The sequence below is a fragment of the Monopterus albus genome, unplaced genomic scaffold (genome assembly GCF_001952655.1).
Source record: "Monopterus albus unplaced genomic scaffold, M_albus_1.0 scaffold134.1, whole genome shotgun sequence".
Classification (NCBI taxonomy): Eukaryota; Metazoa; Chordata; class Actinopteri; order Synbranchiformes; family Synbranchidae; genus Monopterus; species Monopterus albus.
This window is the reverse complement of record NW_018128014.1, coordinates 2393481-2415316: the sequence shown is the minus strand read 5'-3', so window position 1 is coordinate 2415316 and position 21836 is coordinate 2393481. Positions and strand designations below refer to the sequence as shown.

General features: G+C 43.0%; 3 protein-coding genes across 9 annotated transcripts in view; 2 read left to right on the top strand and 1 right to left on the bottom strand.

The window, feature by feature from the left end:
- tbk1 (TANK-binding kinase 1) overlaps positions 1-10704 on the top strand; it is an 18284-nt gene extending 7580 nt beyond the window's left edge. For all 5 annotated transcript variants that reach the window (XM_020613406.1, XM_020613408.1, XM_020613407.1 and 2 more), the window contains exons 6-21: positions 476-636; positions 723-833; positions 1601-1780; positions 2933-3129; positions 3770-3828; positions 4308-4399; positions 4919-5020; positions 5110-5188; positions 6542-6663; positions 6742-6818; positions 7000-7039; positions 7130-7231; positions 7348-7444; positions 7699-7799; positions 7895-7966; positions 9135-10704. In XM_020613406.1, the coding sequence (XP_020469062.1) occupies positions 476-636; positions 723-833; positions 1601-1780; positions 2933-3129; positions 3770-3828; positions 4308-4399; positions 4919-5020; positions 5110-5188; positions 6542-6663; positions 6742-6818; positions 7000-7039; positions 7130-7231; positions 7348-7444; positions 7699-7799; positions 7895-7966; positions 9135-9174 (1632 nt within the window). In that variant the 3' untranslated portion in view covers positions 9175-10704. The remainder of the gene's footprint in view (positions 1-475; positions 637-722; positions 834-1600; positions 1781-2932; positions 3130-3769; positions 3829-4307; positions 4400-4918; positions 5021-5109; positions 5189-6541; positions 6664-6741; positions 6819-6999; positions 7040-7129; positions 7232-7347; positions 7445-7698; positions 7800-7894; positions 7967-9134) is intronic.
- Positions 10705-10879: 175 nt separating this feature from the next.
- crebl2 (cAMP responsive element binding protein-like 2) lies at positions 10880-15309 on the top strand. The gene is made up of 3 exons (XM_020613543.1): positions 10880-11115; positions 12139-12336; positions 13094-15309. Exons 1-3 carry the CDS (start codon positions 11101-11103, stop codon positions 13247-13249), a joined length of 369 nt encoding a protein of 122 aa, XP_020469199.1. The 5' UTR covers positions 10880-11100; the 3' UTR covers positions 13250-15309.
- Positions 15310-16967: 1658 nt separating this feature from the next.
- gpr19 (G protein-coupled receptor 19) overlaps positions 16968-21836 on the bottom strand; it is a 10108-nt gene continuing 5239 nt past the window's right edge. For all 3 annotated transcript variants that reach the window (XM_020613425.1, XM_020613422.1, XM_020613424.1), the window contains exon 2: positions 16968-18795. In XM_020613425.1, coding sequence (XP_020469081.1) covers positions 17492-18769 — 1278 coding nt within the window. In that variant the 5' untranslated portion in view covers positions 18770-18795 and the 3' untranslated portion in view covers positions 16968-17491. The remainder of the gene's footprint in view (positions 18796-21836) is intronic.

Here is a 21836-nt window from a genome sequence, read left to right as displayed (position 1 = left end):
ATTCCCCCGGAGGAGCTGGAGGAAGTGTCTGGAGAGAGGGAGGTCTGGGCATCTTTGCTTAGACTGCTGCCCCCGCGACCCGGCCCCGGATAAGCGGAAGAAAATGGATGGATGGATGGATAAATTTATCAATCAGACAAAGGATGGCTTTGTTACTCATATATGTAATACTATTACATTCAGCCTGGCCCTCAGTGTGCCACGGGGCCCCACTGGTTTACAAACCAGTATTTTGTTCATCTCTGTTTCCCTTTTATTGATTCACTGTGTTTTTATTGATTAATAAGAAATGTGAATAAGTAATCAATGATTTGACTTTAGTTTAAAGTGAAGCATGTGGAGATGCGTGATTGTGTGAATTGAGTTTTATAAATAAATGAATGATTGAAGAAGTGTCCTGGAAACAGTAAAAGCTGTGAAAAGACACCAGAGGAGTTTGTGAATGCTGATACTTCTTCATGTGTTTGCTGCGCAGCACCCCGACATGTACGAGCGAGCTGTGCTGAGGAAAGACCACCAGAAGAAGTACGGAGCCACAGTGGACTTGTGGAGCATCGGGGTCACGTTCTACCATGCCGCCACCGGCAGCCTGCCCTTCAGGCCATTCGAAGGGCCGCGCAGGAACAAAGAAGTCATGTGAGAACACGGTGCTGACCTCAGCTTGTTTCTGAGTAGAACAACTAGGTGAGCTCTAAACTGAGTGGCCCGTTTGTTTGTCTCAGGTATAAAATCATCACAGAGAAGCCATCGGGGACGATCTCCGGTCATCAGAAGTGTGAGAACGGGAAGATCGAGTGGAGCACAGAGATGCCAGTGTCCTGCAGTCTGTCCAAGTAAGAACTGCTGCTGTACATGAATACATGCTAGTGCTAGCGATGCTGGAGAGGTTTTTCAGTCTGCCGCCACGCTCACACCTTTCTACAGTTAAATGTTTTGGTTGTCTCATAAAACCCCTTTCAACCTCCTGATGTCCAGAAGGCCGTTCTGAGACTTGTCTGTAATAGTTCATACATTCATGTTCCCCCCCGGCATATTGTGTATAAGATATACGAGAGGTATCTATCTTGTTTGAAAGCTTGAAAACTTCTACAGTTTTTGATTCTTGACAGAAAAGTGTTAGGCTGCAACACACAGCAGTTAACATCTTACCCGCTAGCTTGTGGCTATCACAAGTCATTATAGGAAAACCTATTTAGTGGATCAAAAAACAAACATCCATGGACAAACGAGCGTTCCAGCGACCAAACCAACAACCTGAAGTAACAGTGACAGGGATACAGGGAGCTCAACTCCACAGTTTCCTTCTGTGCTGTTACCTAATCATGCAGGACAAAGCTGGGGCAGATGAATTCATGGGACTGACAAATCATTTGACCAGCAACGACATCAGTAGACTCCCAGGAGCAAATCAAACCAGTCAGCATCTCCCTGTGACCTAACATGGTGGCTGTGGTCATTTATTTTTATGTAAGAAACCATGTACTATGTTAAACAGGACTGTTCCCATATTGTACCAGAGTTAGCATAAAGCTTGTTTTCCTCTGTACATCCAACCTGCTGTTCATCACAACCCGTCTTCTCCTCTGCTCTCATGTGTCAGGGGTCTTCAGAGCTTGCTGACCCCGGTACTCGCCAACATCCTGGAGGCAGATCAGGAGAAATGTTGGGGCTTTGACCAGTTCTTTGCAGAAACCAACGACATCCTGCACAGAACCGTGGTGTACGTCTTCAGTCTGCAGCAGGCAACGCTGCACCACATCTACATCCACGAGTACAACACGTAAGACTCGCACATGCTCACTTGACTCGCGCTTACATGAAACGTGTGGCCTTCGGGGCAACATGTCACCTTGTGCAGCAGTGTGTTTCACAGATGTGGTTGTAGTCCGATGTCTACGGCACAGACCGATAAGCTAATCCAGGTTGGAGACTGACAGATATTAACTGTGGGGAATCCACTGTTGGTTTTAGTGTCTGTATGGGGAGTGTTGAAAACACTGCTGATGTAGAGGATGACCGGTCTTGTCCTTTAGTTATCCTGACCATAAGTCATCCCACTGAAAACAGCAACCAGGCGATAGCCTTCACTCTGAAGTAGGAGTGTGATGATACATTTAGCTCACCAGACAGGATGATAGACAATACTGGGTTCACCAGGATGAGACGATAGTTTTTAAGATGAAATATATGTGTGAATTCAGACAGCAGGCCGGCATTCTGTACCAGAGGCGAGGCGCAATGTCGCTCTGTGTCAGCTGTGGAGTAAATTTTGTGCCAGTAGTCTGCTGAATCAGGACTCAGCCCAGATTTTTAAAACTCCTGTTCCTGTTCCAGGTCTCTAGTTCTTAAGTACTCTGTTTTATCCCTATTTATCTAATTTCAAAGAACATTCCTTTGTTGTCTGCACTGTTACTGTCTGTTCATACTGCTTATTCTGCATTGTTTGCACTTTCTGTTGCTTGTAAATACTGCTATTTTTGTTATATTACACAGCCTTATGCTGGTTTACTGTTTGCACATTGAGAGCCGATGTACCAGAGTCAAATTCCTCATGTGTCCAACACACCTGGCCAATAAAGCTGATTCTGATTCTGTCTTTGCCCATAATGCAGCATACAACAGTGTAAACCCAGCTACTGACTTCAGTTTCCTCAGTCGAAATACTCTGGGTCATTCTCCAAGTTTATTTATGTAATGATATGACTGATTCTGCAGTGGTGGTCCCCATGTTTCATGCACAGACGCACCATAAAGGAACATTTCAAATTTCTTTATTAAAATGTCGTTAGTCCTCTGGTTCAATGTCTGTGCTGTATCAGGAGACGGTGTAGGGCTGGAGACAGTCCCAGCATGCAAGACTTTTCTCAGGGTTTGACCGGTTCTTCCTCTCTGGATGTAAAGTTGTCCACTACTGTTGCTCATGTGTCCACAGGGCGGCGCTGTTCCAGGAGCTGCTGTCCCGCCGGACCAGCATCCCTCTGCACAACCAGGAGCTGTTGTACGAGGGCCGCCGCCTTGTCCTCGACCCCAACCGCCAGGCCAAGACCTTCCCCAAGACCTCCAGAGATAATCTGATCATGCTCATCAGCCGCGAGTCTGTTGCCACTGTTGGCCTCATTTTTGAAGACCGTACGTAGTTCACCTGGGTGGCCTGCAGGGCCACAACACTTCAACTAAAGTTTTAAATAGGTCAAAGTAAAAAGGTCTTCAAACCTATTAGTCTGAATCACTCCCACATGGTTTTTGTCCACATGTAGCTTCATAAAGACCAGGTTTAGCAGAAGGATTTTATCTCTTCATTAATTTTCTTGTTCCTTTTTCTCCTACTCGACCACTGCTCATTTAACAGCCTTATTTATCTTGGATTATAAGTTGGTCCGGGATGCTGTCAAAAGTCTTAAATGTGACGTTCTGACACCTGCTGACTCCTTTTACTGCCATGCGTAAAAAAGAGCTCTTACTGCTCTGTTTGGAGCTTGAGACTTCAGTTCTTCAAACGTCTTAAATCATAAATGTTAAACCTTAAGATGGTACAAGACTTCAAGTGTAAAACATCTAAAAGTCTCATTTTTCTGTTCTTGCATTTCTTAGTAAAATATCCCAAACTTGCAGTGAAGAGTTCTGTTGTTCTGTCCTTTTATTTTGTCCAAACAGTGCGGTCGTGAAGTTGCATGGTTGGATGCTAACAGGTGCTAAAGAGGATTATATATGATGAAGGACATTCTGACTTCTGGCCACAGTGTAACCCTGAGTGCTTTTGTCTTCACAGCCAGTCCTCCTAAAGTCCAGCCTCGCTATGACCTCGACCTGGATGCCAGCTACGCAAAGGTAGCGCTTTAACAAAGACTCCAGATTACTGCTGATTCAGTAACCTGTAATATTGTAATTACTGGCTAATTATGGCTGAGATGGTTGTACATAATGGCACATTCTCAAGAGGCAGGAAAAACTAGAAGCTCTTCTTATTTCAATTGGTGCAATAAAGGCATAGATGGAAAAAAGTGAAGCCCCTCAACCTTCCTCCAACAGGAGACTGAATCAGCCTGGTGTTATTTTATATTTTTCTTATTGTCAACAGATCTGATGTACAAACCTAAACCAACAGTGTGTTCTCTCCTCACAGTTACAGATCCATTTCGTTCTTCCTAAAACAGCAGCTCACTGTTGTTTCTATCCAGGCATCAGGGGAACAGAGTGCAGCTGAGATTAAGCAGAGCTCAGACAGACTTTAAACCCTTGGTGATAAGACTAGTGTTATTTAATCACATGTAAACGTGCACACTGACCTTCCTGTTGCTGTTGTTCAGACTTTTGCAGGTGACGTTGGACATTTATGGAAAACCTCAGAGTCTCTGCTAGTTTATCAGGAGCTGGTGCGAAAAGGAGTTCGAGGTTTAATGTAAGTTCACTGCAGAGGTAGTAACTGGGTTTCAGCTTGAACATGTGTTTTGGCCTCTTTGAACTTTCTCCGAGTCAAAGATGTGAAGGCAGTAGTTCAGAGATTCAGGTTCACTGAATGACTGTGAGCAAATGAGTTTCAGTGTGTCTCACTTCCTGTTTGCTGCCATTGTAATGGTCAAAAACAAACAAGGCACCAGTCCAGCGGTAATATGTAATAGAATAGTGTGTTCATCATATACACTTGAAGCAGATCAGAAAATGCAACAGAGTCGTCCAGTTTTTCCTTTTCTAACCAGTTTTCTGATGGAAAAAATCTCAAAGGCAAAGGAAATCAAAAAGAATCAGGATGATGTAAACACATGACCCTGGTTAGAAAACACAAACATCTATATCCAAACAAGTTAAATGACAGTGAAAATACAGTAAAAACAGTATAGAAGTGAGGAGCAGTGTTTCTACACACCTCTGACCTCTTGTATGGAGAACAAGCTACTGACCTTGTCTTCTTCATGTCCAGAGAGCTGATGAAGGAGGACTACACCGAGATCCAGCACAAGAAGTCGGAGGTTTTCCATCTGTGTAATTACTGCACACAGATACTGGAGAAGACCGAGCAGCTGTGAGTGACTTGCGCGTGCACTGAAGTGGCAGTGATGATGTGCAGCACAGATGTGTCAGAGTGTGATGCTGTTCTCTGCTGCTGTGCAGGTTTGAGGTGCTGATGCAGGCCAACGTGCTGTCGACGGAGTACGACGAGATCTCCGACATGCACAAGAAAGTTGTCAGAGTGAGTCCCACTTCACGCTACACGAGTCGCATGTTGACGTATCTAGTTACAGTTGTAATCGCTGCGGTATGAAAGAGGTGGGTCAGAGGAATGTGATATACCTGAAACTTTAGCTAACTTCTAACAACAACAAGGAGAGCTTAACGTATTTTTATACATCTAATTAAAGATTTCATGTGCTGTGTTTTTGTCATTGGTGTTGTTTATAACCTAAACAACATATAAAAGATTTTTCTCATTACAATCTAAATACTTAAAGGTACAGCGGGGGGGTGAAGAGACTGAGAAAAATGTTAGATTATTTGCATTTTTTTTTTTTGAAAACTTGCACATTTAAACAACATTGTATGACTTTGATTGTGCACCTTTTTTCTTAAAAAAAAAAAAAAACAGCAGTGGAGGAATATTCTGGGGCTGCCCCCAAATAGTTGAATAGTAGAGTAAATGGTCTTATACTTGTATAGCACCTTTCTATGCTTTTACAGCACACTCAAAGCGCTTTCACATTATTCGGCCATTCACCCATTCGCACTCCCAAGCACTCATGCACTCACACACCAGTGACATCACTGGGAGCAACTGGGGGTTCAGTGTCTTGCTCAAGGACACCTCGACATGTTGACTGGACAAGCCGGGAATCGAACCACTAATCCTCCAGTTAGGAAACGACCCGCTCTACCTCCTGAGCCACAGCCACCCCCAAGAGTCATTAAACTCCTCGGTTGACTAAGAGTCTTCTAGTCGAGCCTTTGTTTTTATTTTATTTTTTGTCAGCCAGTGTGCATGACAGTACAAGGCAGCCCCAGCCAGTAGTTTGTCACTGAAAGGTCGCTCTGTATTTATTCAACATATTACCATGCCAAGTTAAGGGCTCCCAGTCTGGGGGAGCATAGAGACCTGCTTCACAGCGGGAATACAGTCTGTGTGTTTAGCAGTCACTTCAATGTTTCTGAAGGTTAGCATGTGGCTGCTAAGATGTTTAAGGGAGATCCTAAGGCGTTAAGGCCACATCACACAACTGTTTTGGTTTGTACCTGTGATGACAGCATGTTGAGTGGATTTGCTCGCAGGCGTGACGTTTGTCTGCACAAACACTCCCCTCTAGTTAAACAGTGAAACGACCAAATGCTTCACAAAGCCGGCAGGTTCATTCTGTCCTGCTTCCTGGTGTGACCAGGTTGTCCCCGAAGCCTCAGGAACAACCTAAACACCTTTAGTGGTTGGCTGCCACGGTGTTTACTACGGTGTACGAGGGCATTTCTAACACGTTGCATGTAGCTGTGGTGTTATTAGCTGACGTGTTTCTGGGTGTACATGCATGAGTTGGTGGTGTGTGTGTGTGTGTGCGTGCAGATCTCCAGCTCTTTGGAGCCCATAGAGCGAACCACACAGGACCTGAAGAGCAAATATCTCCCAGGAGGCCTGCTGACCGACAGCTGGACACAGCAAGTGGGGACGCACCCTGAGGACAGGAAGTGAGTTGTTTACATACGAGAAACCCACTGACAGTGTGTGTAGTAAATCAGTGTGTGATGGCGGGCTTGTCTTCGCAGCGTGGAGAAAATCAAAGTCCTACTGGACGCCATCACGACCATCTACCAACAGTTCAAGAAGGACAAAGCAGAGAGACGTGAGTTTTTCAACACAATCGTGAGCTCGAAGGTCTGTCGGCTGGTAGTGTGTCATAAAATCAACTGGGCAGTATCGTCATCAGCTTTCATGGCTGCCGGCTAAAATAAAACACTGTGTTTGGCACCGTCTCAGTTTTAGTTCCATTTTCCACAATAACATGATTGTTGTTTTGCCTTCAGGTCTGCCGTACAACGAGGAACAGATCCACAAATTTGACAAGTAAGTTCACAGAAAGCAGGCATCACCGACGCCGCATCTGTTTCTGAGCTTTTATTTTGAAGCCCTGACCTGTGTGTGTTTCTCTGACAGACAGAAGCTGGTGCTTCATGCCAGTAAAGCCCGATCTCTGTTCACAGAGGAGTGTGCCATGAAATATCGTCTCTTCATCTCCAAGAGTGAAGAGTGGATGAGGTAAAACGCCGACAGTGAAGCGTCTGCTCTTTGTTCATCTATGTTAACAGACAGGAAGTGCGCTCAGCTCGCTCTGATAACATCTGGCTGTGAACAGTGACGTGTTGTGTTTTCAGGAAGGTTCACCTCGTGAGGAAGCAGCTGCTCGGGCTGTCCGGTCAGCTGATCAGCATCGAGAAGGAGGTGACCATGCTGATGGAGAGAGCCATTAAGGTAAACGACAAAGACACACACCTGGATATCAGGTGTGTAAATACTGTCATGTGACCAGACAGCTGAGCCTTACACTGTTCAAAGTGGAGTTAGATGTGTGAAGGTTTAAAGAAGAACCTGCAGGTGAAGCTGTGTCAGATAAATTGGTATTTCATCGGGTTTAGTTGTGTGTGTGTGTGCGTGTGTGCACTGAGCTGCTGTTTGAGAGAAGCTGAGTTGTTGTGCTGCTAGTTCAAAGTGTGTGTGTCGTCCAGCTGCAGGAACAGATGCCCCAGAAGGTCCTTCCTCTGGTGTCCAGTGGGATGAAGCCTCAGGCCTACCTGAGCCAGAACACGCTGGTGGAGATGACCCTTGGGTCAGTGTTTGAGTCACATGTTTTACCTCCAGTGGAGTGTGTCAGAGCTGAGCTGTGGAGGATGTGTGTGTTTCTGACTGCGTGTTGTTGCTCAGGATGAAGAAGCTGAAGGAGGAGATGGAGGGCGTGGTCAAGGAGCTGGCCGAGAACAACCACTTCTTAGAGAGGTCAGGCAGCATCACGCACCACTTTCACTTCCAGCACAGACGCGCTCAGTGCTCGGTTTATTAGGGACACCTGCTGTAGCTCAGCTGAGTCAGTCTAACACAACAGCGCTGCAGCGAACCCTCCTTCATGAAGGAGACGATGTTCAGTTTGTGTTTCACAGAGGCCTTGGTTCACCTGTGTGCAGGACTGTGCTACACTAGGAGTGTTTGGCGTTCTGACAGAAGCTCCTGCCAGTGCAACACAATCCAGTATCTAATATCACATTTTAACTGTTAGGGGTGAAAACATGGTAAAGTTCACCAAACAACATTAAACCTAAACTGAACTGAATCATTGACATTATGAAGTACAAAATGAGAGGACAGTTTTAAGACTATTTCCTCAATTTTAAGGGATCAATTAAGGTATTTTAATTGGACAGCGGGTTTTCTTTCGTGAGCTAAGGGGTTTTTAATGAGTACAGACCACTTAAAAGAGTACAGCAGCTTTCCATTAATGTATGCCTTAAAGAAATCTATTAAGTTTTCAGTTAAAGTTTCAGGGACGGGTTTAATATTATTTGGTCAGTTTTAAAGGTGATAATAATGAGTTGTAATATTTTAATGTATATAAATTTTAATTGGATTTCTGTACAGTTTAGGAAGTTTTTAGGGATTAAAAGCCCTTAAAATTTGTAAATGTGCCAAATAGCATGAAAGACAAATTTTCACCTTAACAGATAAATTAAGACCCTTTTAATGTATAAATTACCCTGTTTGTACACTGTTTAAAACCCCTTAATATATTAATATTTGTTAATTATACATTAACCCTATAATTGGGTTTAGCCCTGCAACCTTTACATTTAAGTAACAAAGCTGTCCTTTATCTCTTTTTGGTCAAGGTGAAACTTCAGGGCTGATGTTCATGTTATTTGGTGATATGTAATGTGCAGTAATTATCCTCTTTAAATGACATTAAGTCCATTTTTTATAAAGACTAGGGAGTTTTAGTGATTATTCTTTAACATTTCTGCTGTGCCTGTTAGATAAACAGCTTGTGAAGGTGGGTTTGTTGTTTTCCCTCTTGATGAAGCTCAGCTCAAATCCATGTTTTCACCTAACTCTGAGGAAAACACCAGACTAGTCCTTTAATCTGCATTAACCTGAGCCTGTGTCTGTCCTTCAGGTTCGGGACTTTGACTCTGGACGGAGGTCTGCGAGGCTGAAACCAGAACCTGAGACTCACGGCATCTTTGTACATATTCTGTCTTTCTACTCTACTCTACTCTACTCTACTTTCGGCTGTTCCTGTTAGGGGTCGCCACAGCGAATCCATTTCTCATGAGTAATTTGGCAGGTTTTTACGCCGGATGCCCTTCCTGACACAACCGTCTTTATTTATCTGGGCTTGGGACCAGCACAGAAGTCAGACGTGAAACCCCTGTGGCTAGATGCACAACCAATTGTACATATTCTGTCTTTACCTTGTAAATAAAGTGCAACTGTGAGATGTTGTATGAACGGGCCTTTCCTCTGCCACGTTAACCAACATGCTGTTACTCTCCTCGGCATTAGAAACAGGTACAGGATATTGTCACTTGATGAACAGTGAAAATATCTTTTAATTAATCCTTTGTTTACTCCTGAAAACATCCATCTAGATAAAAGTCTTTGGTCGTTAAATATTTATTTTATACCTTTGTCCTGTACCCTTATAATCTACTTAATTTGCTTCTTAAAGGAGTATCGTTTTTCAAATTAAGGGACCTGGACTGTTTTCCTGGCTAAATTAAGGATTAAATAAAGGTTGTTTAAGGGGCATTTTATAAAGATTTTATTTTGATATATTATGCTGTGTTTAATGGAATATCTACATCACTGAAGGGATTTTAAGGGTTATAAACTTGCGTATTTAATTTGTACTTTAATATGGCCTTAAATTTTCAATTACACAAGAAATCCCTTAAAATTGGCAAAATACCATAAAAAAGCCATCAATGCATCTTTCACCTCAAATGAAAAATTAATACTTTGGAAGCCTGTGTGTTATTTGGTTGATTTTAAGGGATTTTTTTTTTCCCCTTTAAAAGACTTTACATGCAGATAAACAATATTACAGCCCCCTCTGATTAAAATGGCCTATTTCCATGACTGTTAATGGTTAAATGAATAGAACTTGAATTAAAAAAAAAAAAGACGGATTAAGCTGAATAATTCTGACTACATCTGATGTTTATTTATTGACCTTTGGAGCAGATCAATAATTATTAGTTTTGTTTTTATTATCTGGTCATATTTTTGCAGTGTGTTGGTGACAAAATACCTCTTTGTTTACAATTGAAATTAAAATGAGGATCTGTTTTACCAGTAATCAGCATTAGCATCCAGAATGTTCAGCGTCTGCTTGAAAACCTGTAAATAAATATCAGAGCTGGACCATGTGTCTTTCTGCTTCTGGTGAGCGCTCTGAAACCCATCCCTGAGGTTCACCGTGAGGCTTTATATGTGTGGGGGTGAAGATTTAGGAGATACCAAATCAACAGTTTTACAAACGTTCTCACATACAAAGCAAATAATGTCAAATTAGTGAAATACATGTCACATTTTCTGAGTTTTATGTCAAAATTGCGACACAATAATGGAGACTTATTGCAACTTACTATCCTATAGTTTTGGCTTACAATGTCACACTGTTGTACATTTGACATCAGAAGTATGAGATATTCAGTAAAAGACTGTTGTCATTTTTTGTTTGACTTTGTTTTGTGTGTTTATTTTACCACACTTGTGTCCTCTTTACCCCTCACATTGCCCATTGTTGTTTTCATTAAACCAATAAACGTTTGTTAAGGAAAAAGTCGTTGACAAAACAGCACCGCAGGTGGCGGTAATGCACCTTAAGGTGGCCTGCAAACCGCCAATAAACATCACAAGAAGAAGAAGAAGTCCTGACGTCGTTGCGTCAACAGGAAACCGGCCGTAAACAGCATCACGCTAACGTTAATTATCTCGGTTATGTTTTGTCTGTGTTATTGTCATAAACACGAATTAGCAAAAAGTTTATATCATACCGACCTTTGTGTCTCCCAACAAGGCTGTTAGCTGAGTGTAGCTAACGTGAGCTAGCAGCCGGCGCGGTAGCTGTGGCCAAAATGGATGATAGCAAGGTAAGAAGCTAATGCTGCTTTGGGATTAACAAGAACTACCTTCTTTATTTAACGTTATGTTGCACCCAGGCCCATTTTGACACCGGTCATAATGTTAATACATGAACTAGTTGCTTTTCGAGGGCATGGTGTGGTAGTTTATTTATAGTTGTACAAAGGCCTTGAACGCGTTTATCACCTGCTGCAGGCTAACAATTATAACTTTTGGACTTGGCCCAAAGACTCAAATGAACAAATGGTTTATACCGTTTTAATCGTTTTATTCACACGGACAAAGTGACCTAAAACCGCCTGTTTGTGGTTGTGTTGAGTCTCATCGTAGTCACCTCATCAAGTCAAATCTAATTTGATTTATATAGCAGCTGTCATGCAAGTCGAGGGCGAGTGGTTATGTTAGAATTGAGCGAAGGGTTAGGGGTCATACTCGTAGTGCCTACTACGAATAATTGATCTTTAAAGCTTGGGAGTACTGACAAAATGTGACGTCGGACAATTCGTGTACCTCAATTTACTTTCTTTGGTCGATCGATGTGCTCTCTTTGTGGTTTTCCAAAGCTATTTAAAAGACCCTGGCTAGCTGGCTGTAACTAGACTGACTTGGACAACAGCATATAGGGAACTTGTCCAAGAATGAACTCCTGAGTTAGACATTAGCAGGGTTAGGGTTGTTTCGGGTCCTTTCACAGACCATTAAAATGACCAGTCCTCATACAGAACAGTGTATTATGTTTATAACGAGAGCCCGTTACCTGCCAGCGGTGCTCACTGCCATGTAAACATGGTGCCAATGCCCTGTTGTCAGCAGCTGCATTGAAAATGAACATGTTATATGTGACGTATTGTTTGGTTCTCAGTTGTATATAGCTACTTTTTATACCCTTTATATACACATACGTGTATTTATTGGTAAAAAGCCTTGTTTGATTTTATTTACACAGAAAGTCCAACAATGCATGACTCTTTACTTTCTCTGTTTTTGTGTTGTTCTGTAACTTCTATCACACATATCCTCTCCGTTGTCAGACGTTGGCTGGCAAAGTGAAGAAGCCGGGGAAACGTGGCCGTAAACCTGCAAAGATCGACCTCAAGGCCAAACTGGAGCGAAGCCGGCAGAGTGCCAGAGAGTGCAGAGCAAGGAAGAAACTGAGGTACCAGTATCTGGAGGAACTGGTTTCCAGTAAGGAGAGAGCCATCTGTGCCCTGCGAGAGGAACTAGAGATGGTAAAGAAACATCTTCACCGTGTAGTCAGTGGGATAGCTTTTCCTTAAAGTGAATAGTTTCTTCAGGTGTCAGATAAACAACATGCAGTAGAAGGTTTTCCCTCTGAGGAGGAAAAACTCCAGTAAGTTACAAGTATCTCAGAACTGTAGCTGTGCTTAGTTACATTCTCCCAGTGCAGGAGCAGCTGCATTTGTTTTGGGAATAGAATTTTCCTCCATAATCATAAATCAAAATGTGTGAAACATTCCACCGGTGTTGGCCGGCGTCTATCACTGGGTTACTACCTCTAAACCAATGTCCCAGTTTGACCTGTTACTGAGTTACTTCAGTCATTTTCCTGAGTGAGATGAGGAGTTTACGAGCTGCAGGCGACTCACATTTACTACGGTTTGCGTGAATTCGAGCCTTGTCGGTAAGGTAAGAAACACAGAGTCGGGGCCTCCGGTGGTGCAGATGGTGGAGGGGTCTGCTGGAATCCAGCTGAAACAGCCTCTCACAGGGTCATACTCTGCTCTGGGCAAGTTCTCACTGGTGATTTTTATTATAAACTCAGTTTAGATGTGTTGGCCCTGTTTTCAGACCTTTCTCATTAGTTACTTAAAGGCTGCAGTCAGTGTTTCCAACAAACAGCTCCACAGGCTGAGAACTGCCTCACTGGGTACCGAGTCTCAGTAGTGTGCTTTAAATCCTGAGCATACTGTGTGAGTCTGTGTGTGTGTTTCAGACCAGCTGACTTTGTGTCGCTTCCCCCTGCAGTACAAACAGTGGTGTTCTGCCATGGATCAGGGGAAGATCCCGTCGGAGATTAAAGCTCTGCTGACTGGAGACGACCAGAAGATGCCTCAAGGAGGCAGCGGCACCAAGTTGAACAAGAACAACAAGAACAGTATCAGCAGCAATGGTCAGGGTTAGAGTGGCGGTCGGGGGAAGCCTCCGACTGTGATGGAGCTGGAGCAGTCGTTTCTGCACAACACTAGTTTTGCTCTCTCGCTGGGACGCTGGCCTAGCTACGGGGGCACAGCCTCTAGTTTCTACACTTCCTGCTTGTTCCAGTGTCACTTCTTGCATTTGACAGTTGTTTCACAGACACATGAATGCACCTTCGTGTGTTTCATTTGAGCTGTGCTCCAGCTGTTTTCAGCCATCGGTCCCTCAGGGTGTCGGAAGTAGTTTCTGTCCGACAGTCTGTCCACATTGTCACTGGACTTGAGTGTTTTGTCCCTGATCAAGTTAGCTGAGCCTGATCTGATCCTTTTATTGAGTTCCTGAATACATCTGCATGTGACACAGTCAACCAGTTTCTCACAAGCTGCTGGCTGCAGCAAACAAGCACAGTAAAGAACCGATCAGATCAGACTTCAGCTTAGTACAAAGTAAATACACCTGGATCAGCCTGATGCAGAGACAAGTTGCAAACAATGATAACGCAGTTTAGAGGAGCTCGACTTGAGCTTAGTAGGCTCCATCTGTTCTGACTGGGGTTACTGTCGAACCATTTGAACATGTAATTTTGACAAAGAATGTGTTACGGTCAGTTGGACCCGGTTGTGACATGTGTTGGTATTCCAGGGTATTTCTACATTTTATTAGAATATAAGAGTTTACTGCTGTTTTCCCAGATGTTTTACTGACTGTGTTGAGATACTAAAACATGTTTCACCACAATATCACCTGCAACCTGACCCTCACCTGCATCATCTCACGTCACCTACTGTGGCCTGAAAAACAGTTTTAGACTCAAAGTTCTGATTTATTTTCAGGCCGGAGTCGTGTTTCCATCACTGTCAACACAGTTGCCATCTTTATTAATATGATTTTGTTTAGTTTGCATTGCAAAAGGAGGTTCATGCCCCGTTTAATCAGTTTCCTCCATAGTGTCAGTAGTTGTCATGTTTGATTTGTTTTTCCTTCCAAGATGAGGCAGAAACAGAAAAAGTTGAGGAACATGTGTGTAAAGAGTGAATTTCCATTCTTCAGTACAAAACACCAAATGTTGAACTCTCACTTCAGTTTTCATGATGCAGCATCCTCAGACTGCTGCCATCCTTTATTGATTAGAACTGTTTTGTACTGAAATTGTTTCATAAAAACTTTGAAACTCCTTTTCCAAACACAGTGAACTCAGACCTTCATTTTTTATTCTCTCACCTTGGCTGTTTTTCTTTTGAGTATCCTGTAAAGTACAGTATATATATAGAATGTGTGATTTTATTATTGCATCATAGTTTTTTGTGAACTCATTTCTAGGTTGGCCTACAGTCGAAACATCTCCCCTGTCAGAAACATTCACACTTTCCTTTTAGAACAAACAACACAGGCTTCGAGTCCAGCTCCTCTTTTAACTCAGATCATTAGAACTCCTTAGAGCGATACTGGATTCATAGAAACTGTTCTAAAAATATGTCATTTCACATTCTGTCTACTGGTTTCTGACCCGGGACTGACTGACGGGCCTTGTGTAAGAAAATGAAAGGTCTTTGACCCCCTGATGAAGCCAGAATGAATCGTGGTGCAGTTACATTGTTATACAAGTGTACTATATATTTGTAAAATGTGGACGTAAAAACGTAAAAAAGGCTTCGAGGTTGTGTCGTCCAGGCTGATCTGATCCGGGCTGGATGTGTCAGTTATCTGAGCAGAACCAGTTGGACTTCCCTTTGTCTCTTTGAGGTGAGAGCTTCTCCTGTGATGGTCAGTTCTACACAGACTGGCCACAACTGCTCATTGTCTGTCTTATATTAACCACTGTAAAATGTATGGTTTCTTCTTTCTGCTGACTGCGAATGTTGATGTTGCCCATTGTTTTTGTTTCTGAGCAACATGTTTGAAGCTCTTTTCAATGTGCACACTTTCTCAACTGTGGTAGAAGCACTTTGTTAGATGATGATGCCAGGTCAAGGCTTTGAAGCAAAGTATGAACCGAACCCTGCTCTTTGTGCTTCTGAAAGAAAATAAAGTGATGTCAGAGTCTGTGCACGGCTTCTGCTCTTTCATTTAGCAGACATACTGAAGCTAATCTGCTTCAGTGGGAAGTAATGAAGTACATTTACTTAAGTACAAATTTGAGGTATTTGTACTTTAGTAATTTCCATTTTAAAATATGACTTTTAGCCTAATTCCAGAGAATATGATTAGATACCTTTTAAAATCCTCACTCTTACCACCTTAAATAGCGCGAGGCAGATGTGAAACCTTTTAAATGTTGACAGAGCTTAAAGTAAATCAAGCGACTGTGTGGCCTGTTAAAGCTCAGCTACAGTGACCTCTGGTGGCGTTTACATGTCACAGCAGCTGGTTCACACTAAGCCTCAGGTGCAGACTGCAGTGAGGTTTAAGGGGTCATGTGACCAAACCACTTGATTTATTGACTTTAACGAATGTATTTCTCCTTCAGCTCCTTAATGTGTCTTTATTGTTTTCTGACTGTATATGAGACTATCTTAATCTTACATAATTATGTGGAAATGTATCCAAGGAATGGATTGGCGACCTGTCCAGGGTGTACCCCGCCTTCGCCCGATTGCGGGCCGGGATTGGCCCCCCCCCCCCCGACCCCGTCCAGGGACTAAGCGGTAGAAAATGAATGAATGCATGTATCCAAGGAACATCTGAGCTCCATACAACCTGTCTGTGCACTGAAACAAGTGCAAGTGTTTAAAATAAAAAAAAAATCATAAGAATAACCATGTGGACGACCACAGGAAAGTAGGCTTACTAAGTGAATTAAAACAATTTATTGGTACATTTGAACAGTAACACAAAGTCTAGACAAATGTTAATATTAGTACCACATGTTGGTCGTGTGTGTGTGTGTGTGTGTGTGTGCAACTTGTGTTAAACAGACTTTAGGTATGAAGTCAGGGCCTTACATCTCAGTAACAGTTTACAGAAAGTTTCCCAAGATTTTCTAAAAAATATATACGCATATAAACTAAGACAAGTGAGAACCCTCGGCAGACAGGTGGATCTGACATCTGCCTGAACAAACTGGTCTTGCAGCAGCTTCTATACAGAGTCACGTTAACCCTACAAACTCTAATGTGACCAAAATAGGGTTGTAAACTGTTAAAAAAAATCAAGATTAAGTTAAGATTCAAAAAGTGTTATGTTTTCATATTTGAGCCCCTAAAACCTGCAACAGTTGGGCTTTTCTTTGTGGAAAACAATGAATTGATTATTCTGATAGTTAACTAGACTATTTGCTTGACCGAATAATTGTTGCGGCTTTCTTCAAAGCCACACTGGGGTGTAATAATGATCAAGTTCAACCACTTAATAATTTAACAGAAGAAGAAGCAGGATCAAACCAAGAAAGGATGCTGATAATACTGTAACACAGTGTTTGATGGTGCTAGCTCCAAGCCTTCATAGTGGCCCATAAGCTAAGCTAACGATATGGAGAATGCAACACTTTGAAAAAGGGCAGTGTATTAAATTGTGATTGAGGTCTACCACACATCTTATTCATCTGCTTTTGACCTTTAGCCAAGTTTATTTATGCCACCCATGTTTCACAGGTCTTTTTTAGTTTGTAGCATTTAGCAAAAGGGTGGGAGGTTGTTCACATTTGTGTTTAGCTGTGATTAGTTACTCACACTGTGTTTCACCATTAAAATCAGAGTCAGCATCTTTGTAAACCTGGCTCTTTCTTCTACAGCACTGAGTTTTTCTTTTGTCAGTTACCCTGAACACACTTATGTTTTGGAGCTATGTTAGCTAGCCAACCCATCACTGTTAATGAGGCAAAGCAGACGATGTCAGTGTTAACACATGGCTACGCACGTTAGCTTTTACCACATACATTAGCAAATAGAGGCGATTACAACACTGATAGATGGCCACGGACTATGGTTAGCTAACAAACAAGCTGACGTCAAAACACAAATTCTGATGCATTAATGGCAAAACTATCCATGAAAACACAGCAGAGAAATAAATTCTGAAGTATAAAAATGCTAGCTGTTGTGAACGTCCACTGTAGTGGTTAGAAGTTTGTTAAATCAGAAAAAAGCCCTTTGATACAAACCGAACACACTGTATTTCTGTGAGCTGTTCTACTGAAAGCAGAACTAGCATGTTATCTCCCAGCTAGCTCTCCTGCCAACACTGATGTTGTTTCTTAAGTGTAAAGTTGTTGTATGTTCACTGCTTCATTTACACAAAAGTGTTCGGAGGGTTGGCATTAGTGGGCCAGGCTACCTTCTTCTCCTTCGCCTCTTGGTCAAATGTATCATAAGCCAAGTCTTTGGTGACTGTCTTTGCTTGCACCAGGATGTCCACCGCCCCAACGTAGTTCTTTTTGGCCATTCGAGAGCTCGCTGTGATGGTGTATGCATTACTGCGGTAACATTTCATGGATGACATGCAGAAGGTCTCCCTCATGCCCCTTCTGAAATTGGCATTGTAAACGGAGTATAGAGTCGGTTTGGATGCTGTGGAGCTGAAGGAGATCCAAGCAATGACTGTGAAGAAGAGCAGTCCCTGCCTGCTGGGTCCATCAGACTCCTTAGGGTGCCACAGCTGGGCAACATAGAAGGGTATCCAGGTGATGAAGAAAACTGAATTGAGCATGAGGAACATCTTGATGGTCTTGACTTTAGTCCGTGGGACAGTGTTCATCGTTCGACGCACCGTGTGTCCATCGGTGCTGATCCTCCAGATGTATCGAACCACCCGCTGGTAGAATGACACAATCAGTACCACTGGAACCAGAAAACCAAACAGGAGATGGACAGTGCTGTAGGCTACACTGCCCCAGCTGTCTGGAAGGAAAAAGTCACAATGACTATTGTCTGTAGATGTGGATCTGTAGAAAAAGAGGCAGGGTGAGACAAAGGCTGCATCAAACAGCCATGAAGCCAGGATCATCTTCTTCGCTTTCTCCCGGGAAACCTTGAAGCTGAGAGGGTAGACGATCGTGTAGAAGCGGTCTACAGAAATGGAAAGTAGGACGTAGACCTGCACACCGGGACACAGGTGCTGCAGGTAGCGTACAACCTTGCAGGCAACAGCACTCACTGGCCATCGTCCTAAGGTGACCTGTAGCAGGATGAAGGGGGCACAGCCTAGGCTCATAAGCAGGTCTGCACAGGCCATAGACACCACAAAATAGTTGGTAGTGGACTGAGTTCGACGGCTCCGGTGGATGACCAGGCAGACGAGAGCATTTCCCAGGATGGAAACCAGCCAGAGAACTCCAAAGACCAAGCTCAGGATGGCAACCTCGCCTGAAGTCAGCTCATAGTAGGTGGAGGTCCTATTCAGCTGGCTGGAGGACAAGCCTTCAATGCTGCAGAGGGGAGTTGTGGGTAAGGTGGCCAGGACAGTTGAGTTTTCCCTCTTAGAGTAGTTAAATGACATCTGATATGGGAAAGATAGAGAGTAACGGGAGGGATTGACACCGACTGTGTTTGATGACTGGGCATAAACCATAGCTATACTGCTGCACCAGAGAGGAGCTGCGGAGGCACAGAAACACATTCATCATTAGTACAAAAATGGAAGACATTCACAGAGTTGATTGAAGACTGTTGGGGCAGTAACCAGAAATACATTCTGGAACTATTTTCTGATGAACAAGTTGATCCACCTGTTCAAATGTAGCATGTCTACAGCAAGGTTTGCAGATATAGTCAGTAAGCTATGCTTTTGGTTTTAGTTTCTATTCAGGCATGATGGTATGTTAACAGCAAGATGCCAGGAGTAGTTTGGTTTCTTATTTGGTAGGTTTAGTTGTTTTGTTGGTACAGAGTAAAATTGTATTTTGGTGTGTTGGTTGGTCATTTGGTAGATAGGAAGGTTAGTTGATAGGTCACTAGTAGGTTGCTTGGTTGGTTGGTTTGTATTTGGGTTAGTTGGTAGGTAGGCTTGGTGGTTGGTCAGTCAGTTGGTTGGTAGGTACAAAGCTAAGTAGATTGGTAGGTTGTAGAAAGATAATAAAGTTGGTCAGGTAGCAGGTTTGTAGGTAGGTTGGCTGGAAGGAAGACTATTTGGTTTGCAGTATTTGGATTAGTAAGTTTATAGGAAAATTGGTTGGTTGGTTTGGTTGGCTGGCTGATTTCTAGGTAGGTAAAATGGGGGTTTACTTGGTTGATTGACTGGTTTGTTGGTAGGTACTATGTAGGCTGTTCAGTCAGTTGGTAGTTAGGTAGGAAAATTGGTATATTGATTGGTTGTAGTCATTCCAAGTAGGTTAGTTGGTTACTCGGTTGCTAGGGATGGGTTGGTTGGTAGATTAACGTGTCTGGTAAGTAATTGGGTTTGTAAGTTGGTGAGTTGTTTGGTCAGCTGAGTGGCCATTTAGCTGGTTGACATGTTTTTGGCAATTTTATTCGGTAGGTAGGTAGGTTGGATGGTTTCTTTGTTTGGCAGAAAGGTAAGAAGGTTGCCTAGTGGTTTGATTGGCTGGTAGGTAGGTAGTTTATGTTGGTTGGTTAGTTTGCTAGTAGGTACTTTGACCGGTCAGATGGGTGGAAATTTGGCAGTTTGGGTAGTTGTAAGCTGGATTGTAAATAGGTTGGTTAGACTTGTAGAGTTGGTAGGTTGGTATTAAAATTATGTATCCTAATGTCTTAAAAACCTTATTAAAGCTACTGTTCATTTACCATAATGAATATTGACTCTAATCAAGAAATCTGCTTCAGCTAGTGTCGAGGAGTCTAAATAACAGAGGGGAACATCTAATGAAGATATAGTTACACTTCAGAAATCACATCTGGGGAACGTTAAACTCTATGAACTCAAGTCTTCCTCCAGACCATTTAAAATTTTCATTAATCCCATGGAAACACTAGTGACAGGATGCAGAATATTGTTTTAAATGTAAAGTCATGCTCAGATTTTGTGGCTCAATACTAGAATAATAAAATACTAGTGATGATATAGCCACCTAGGACACATTGAACCCATGAGCAGCTGATTTCATTAATCCCTCACAGGGACCCAGCTGTCCTCTGAGGTCACCCATTAACAGTATGGAGAAGCCCATGGGGAAAAGCTCTCTGTTTATCATTGCTTTGTGTTTACTCTACTGGATTTCTCCCTTGGTAACCTCATCCTGCCTAACAGTTAGTAGGTGAACCAAGGAGCAAGCACTCGCAGTAAGTATGGAAAATTTTCAGGCCTCTTCAAGTTTCCCACATTTTATGTTTCACACTCATCTTAAAATGCATTAAAATCAAGTTTTTTCCTCATCAATCTACACACAATACTCCACCATGACAAAGTGAAAACAGGTGTTTTGAAAACATATTACAGACAAAATAGTGAAATATCCCATTTACATCAGTATTCAGACCCTTCACTCAGCACTTGGTTAAAGCACCTTTGGCAGCAGCGACAGCCTCAAGTCTCCTTGAGAATGAAGCTACAAACTCGGCAGTTTTCTTCTGGAAATTTCTTCCATTGTTCTTATCATAATTGTTGCGGGTCAGCCAGGTAGGATGGGGGGTGTCAGTGTTCCACCATGTTCAGGTTTCTCTAGAGATGCTCTGTTGGGTTCAGCTGCAGGACTTTTCCTGAAGCCACTCCTGTGTTTTCTTGGCCGCTTGCTTCGGGGGTGTTGTCTTGTTGAGATGTAAATCTTCGGCCCATCCTGAGGTCCTGAGCACTCTGGAGAGGTTTTCACTGAGGATTGCTCTATATTTTTCTGCATCCATCCTCCCCTCTGCCCTGACAAGTCTCCCAGTGGCCACAGCCTGATGCTGCCTCCACCGTGTGCGACTGTAGGACGGTGTTAGTAAGGTGATGCTCAGGGCCTGGTTTTCTCCACACACACTACTGAAACTGTGGCCAAATAGTTCAGGCTCCATTTCATCAGACCAGATGATTTTGCTTCTCATGGTCTGAGAGTCCTTTAGGTGCCTTTGCCAAACTCCCAGCGGGCTGTCACGGGCCTTTTAGTGATGAATAGCTTCCGTCTGGCCGCTCTACCACAAAGGCCTGGTTGGTGGAGTGCTGAGTCTCCAGAAAGGAGCTCTGGTCTCATCCATAGTGACCCTTGGGTTCTTGGTTACCGGCCTGACCAAAGCCCTTTGACTACTCAGTCTGGCTGGGTGGCCAGATCTAGGAGAACTGGTGCTGGTTCCAGATCTCTTCCATTTGAGAATGAGGCTGCCGTGCTCTTGGGCACTTTGAGTGCTGCAGTGATTTTCTCATATCCTTCCCCTGATCTGTGTCCTGACACATTCCTGTCCCGCATGACTGTGGACAGTTCTCTCCCCCTCATGGCGTTGTCTTCACTCTGACATACACCACCAACTGTGAGACCTTATAGACAGTTGTGTCTTTCCTCATTAATGTCCAGGGCATTAAATTAGACACAGCTGGACTCTAGTCAAGCAGTAGAAGCATCTCAACAACCACTGACAGGAGCAGGATGCACCAGAGCTCAACTGTATGTGTCATAACAAAGGGTCTGAATACTAATGTAAATGGGGTATTTTAATTTTTTATTTTTAATACATTTACAAAACGCCCTAAAACCCCCAAAACTTTCCCT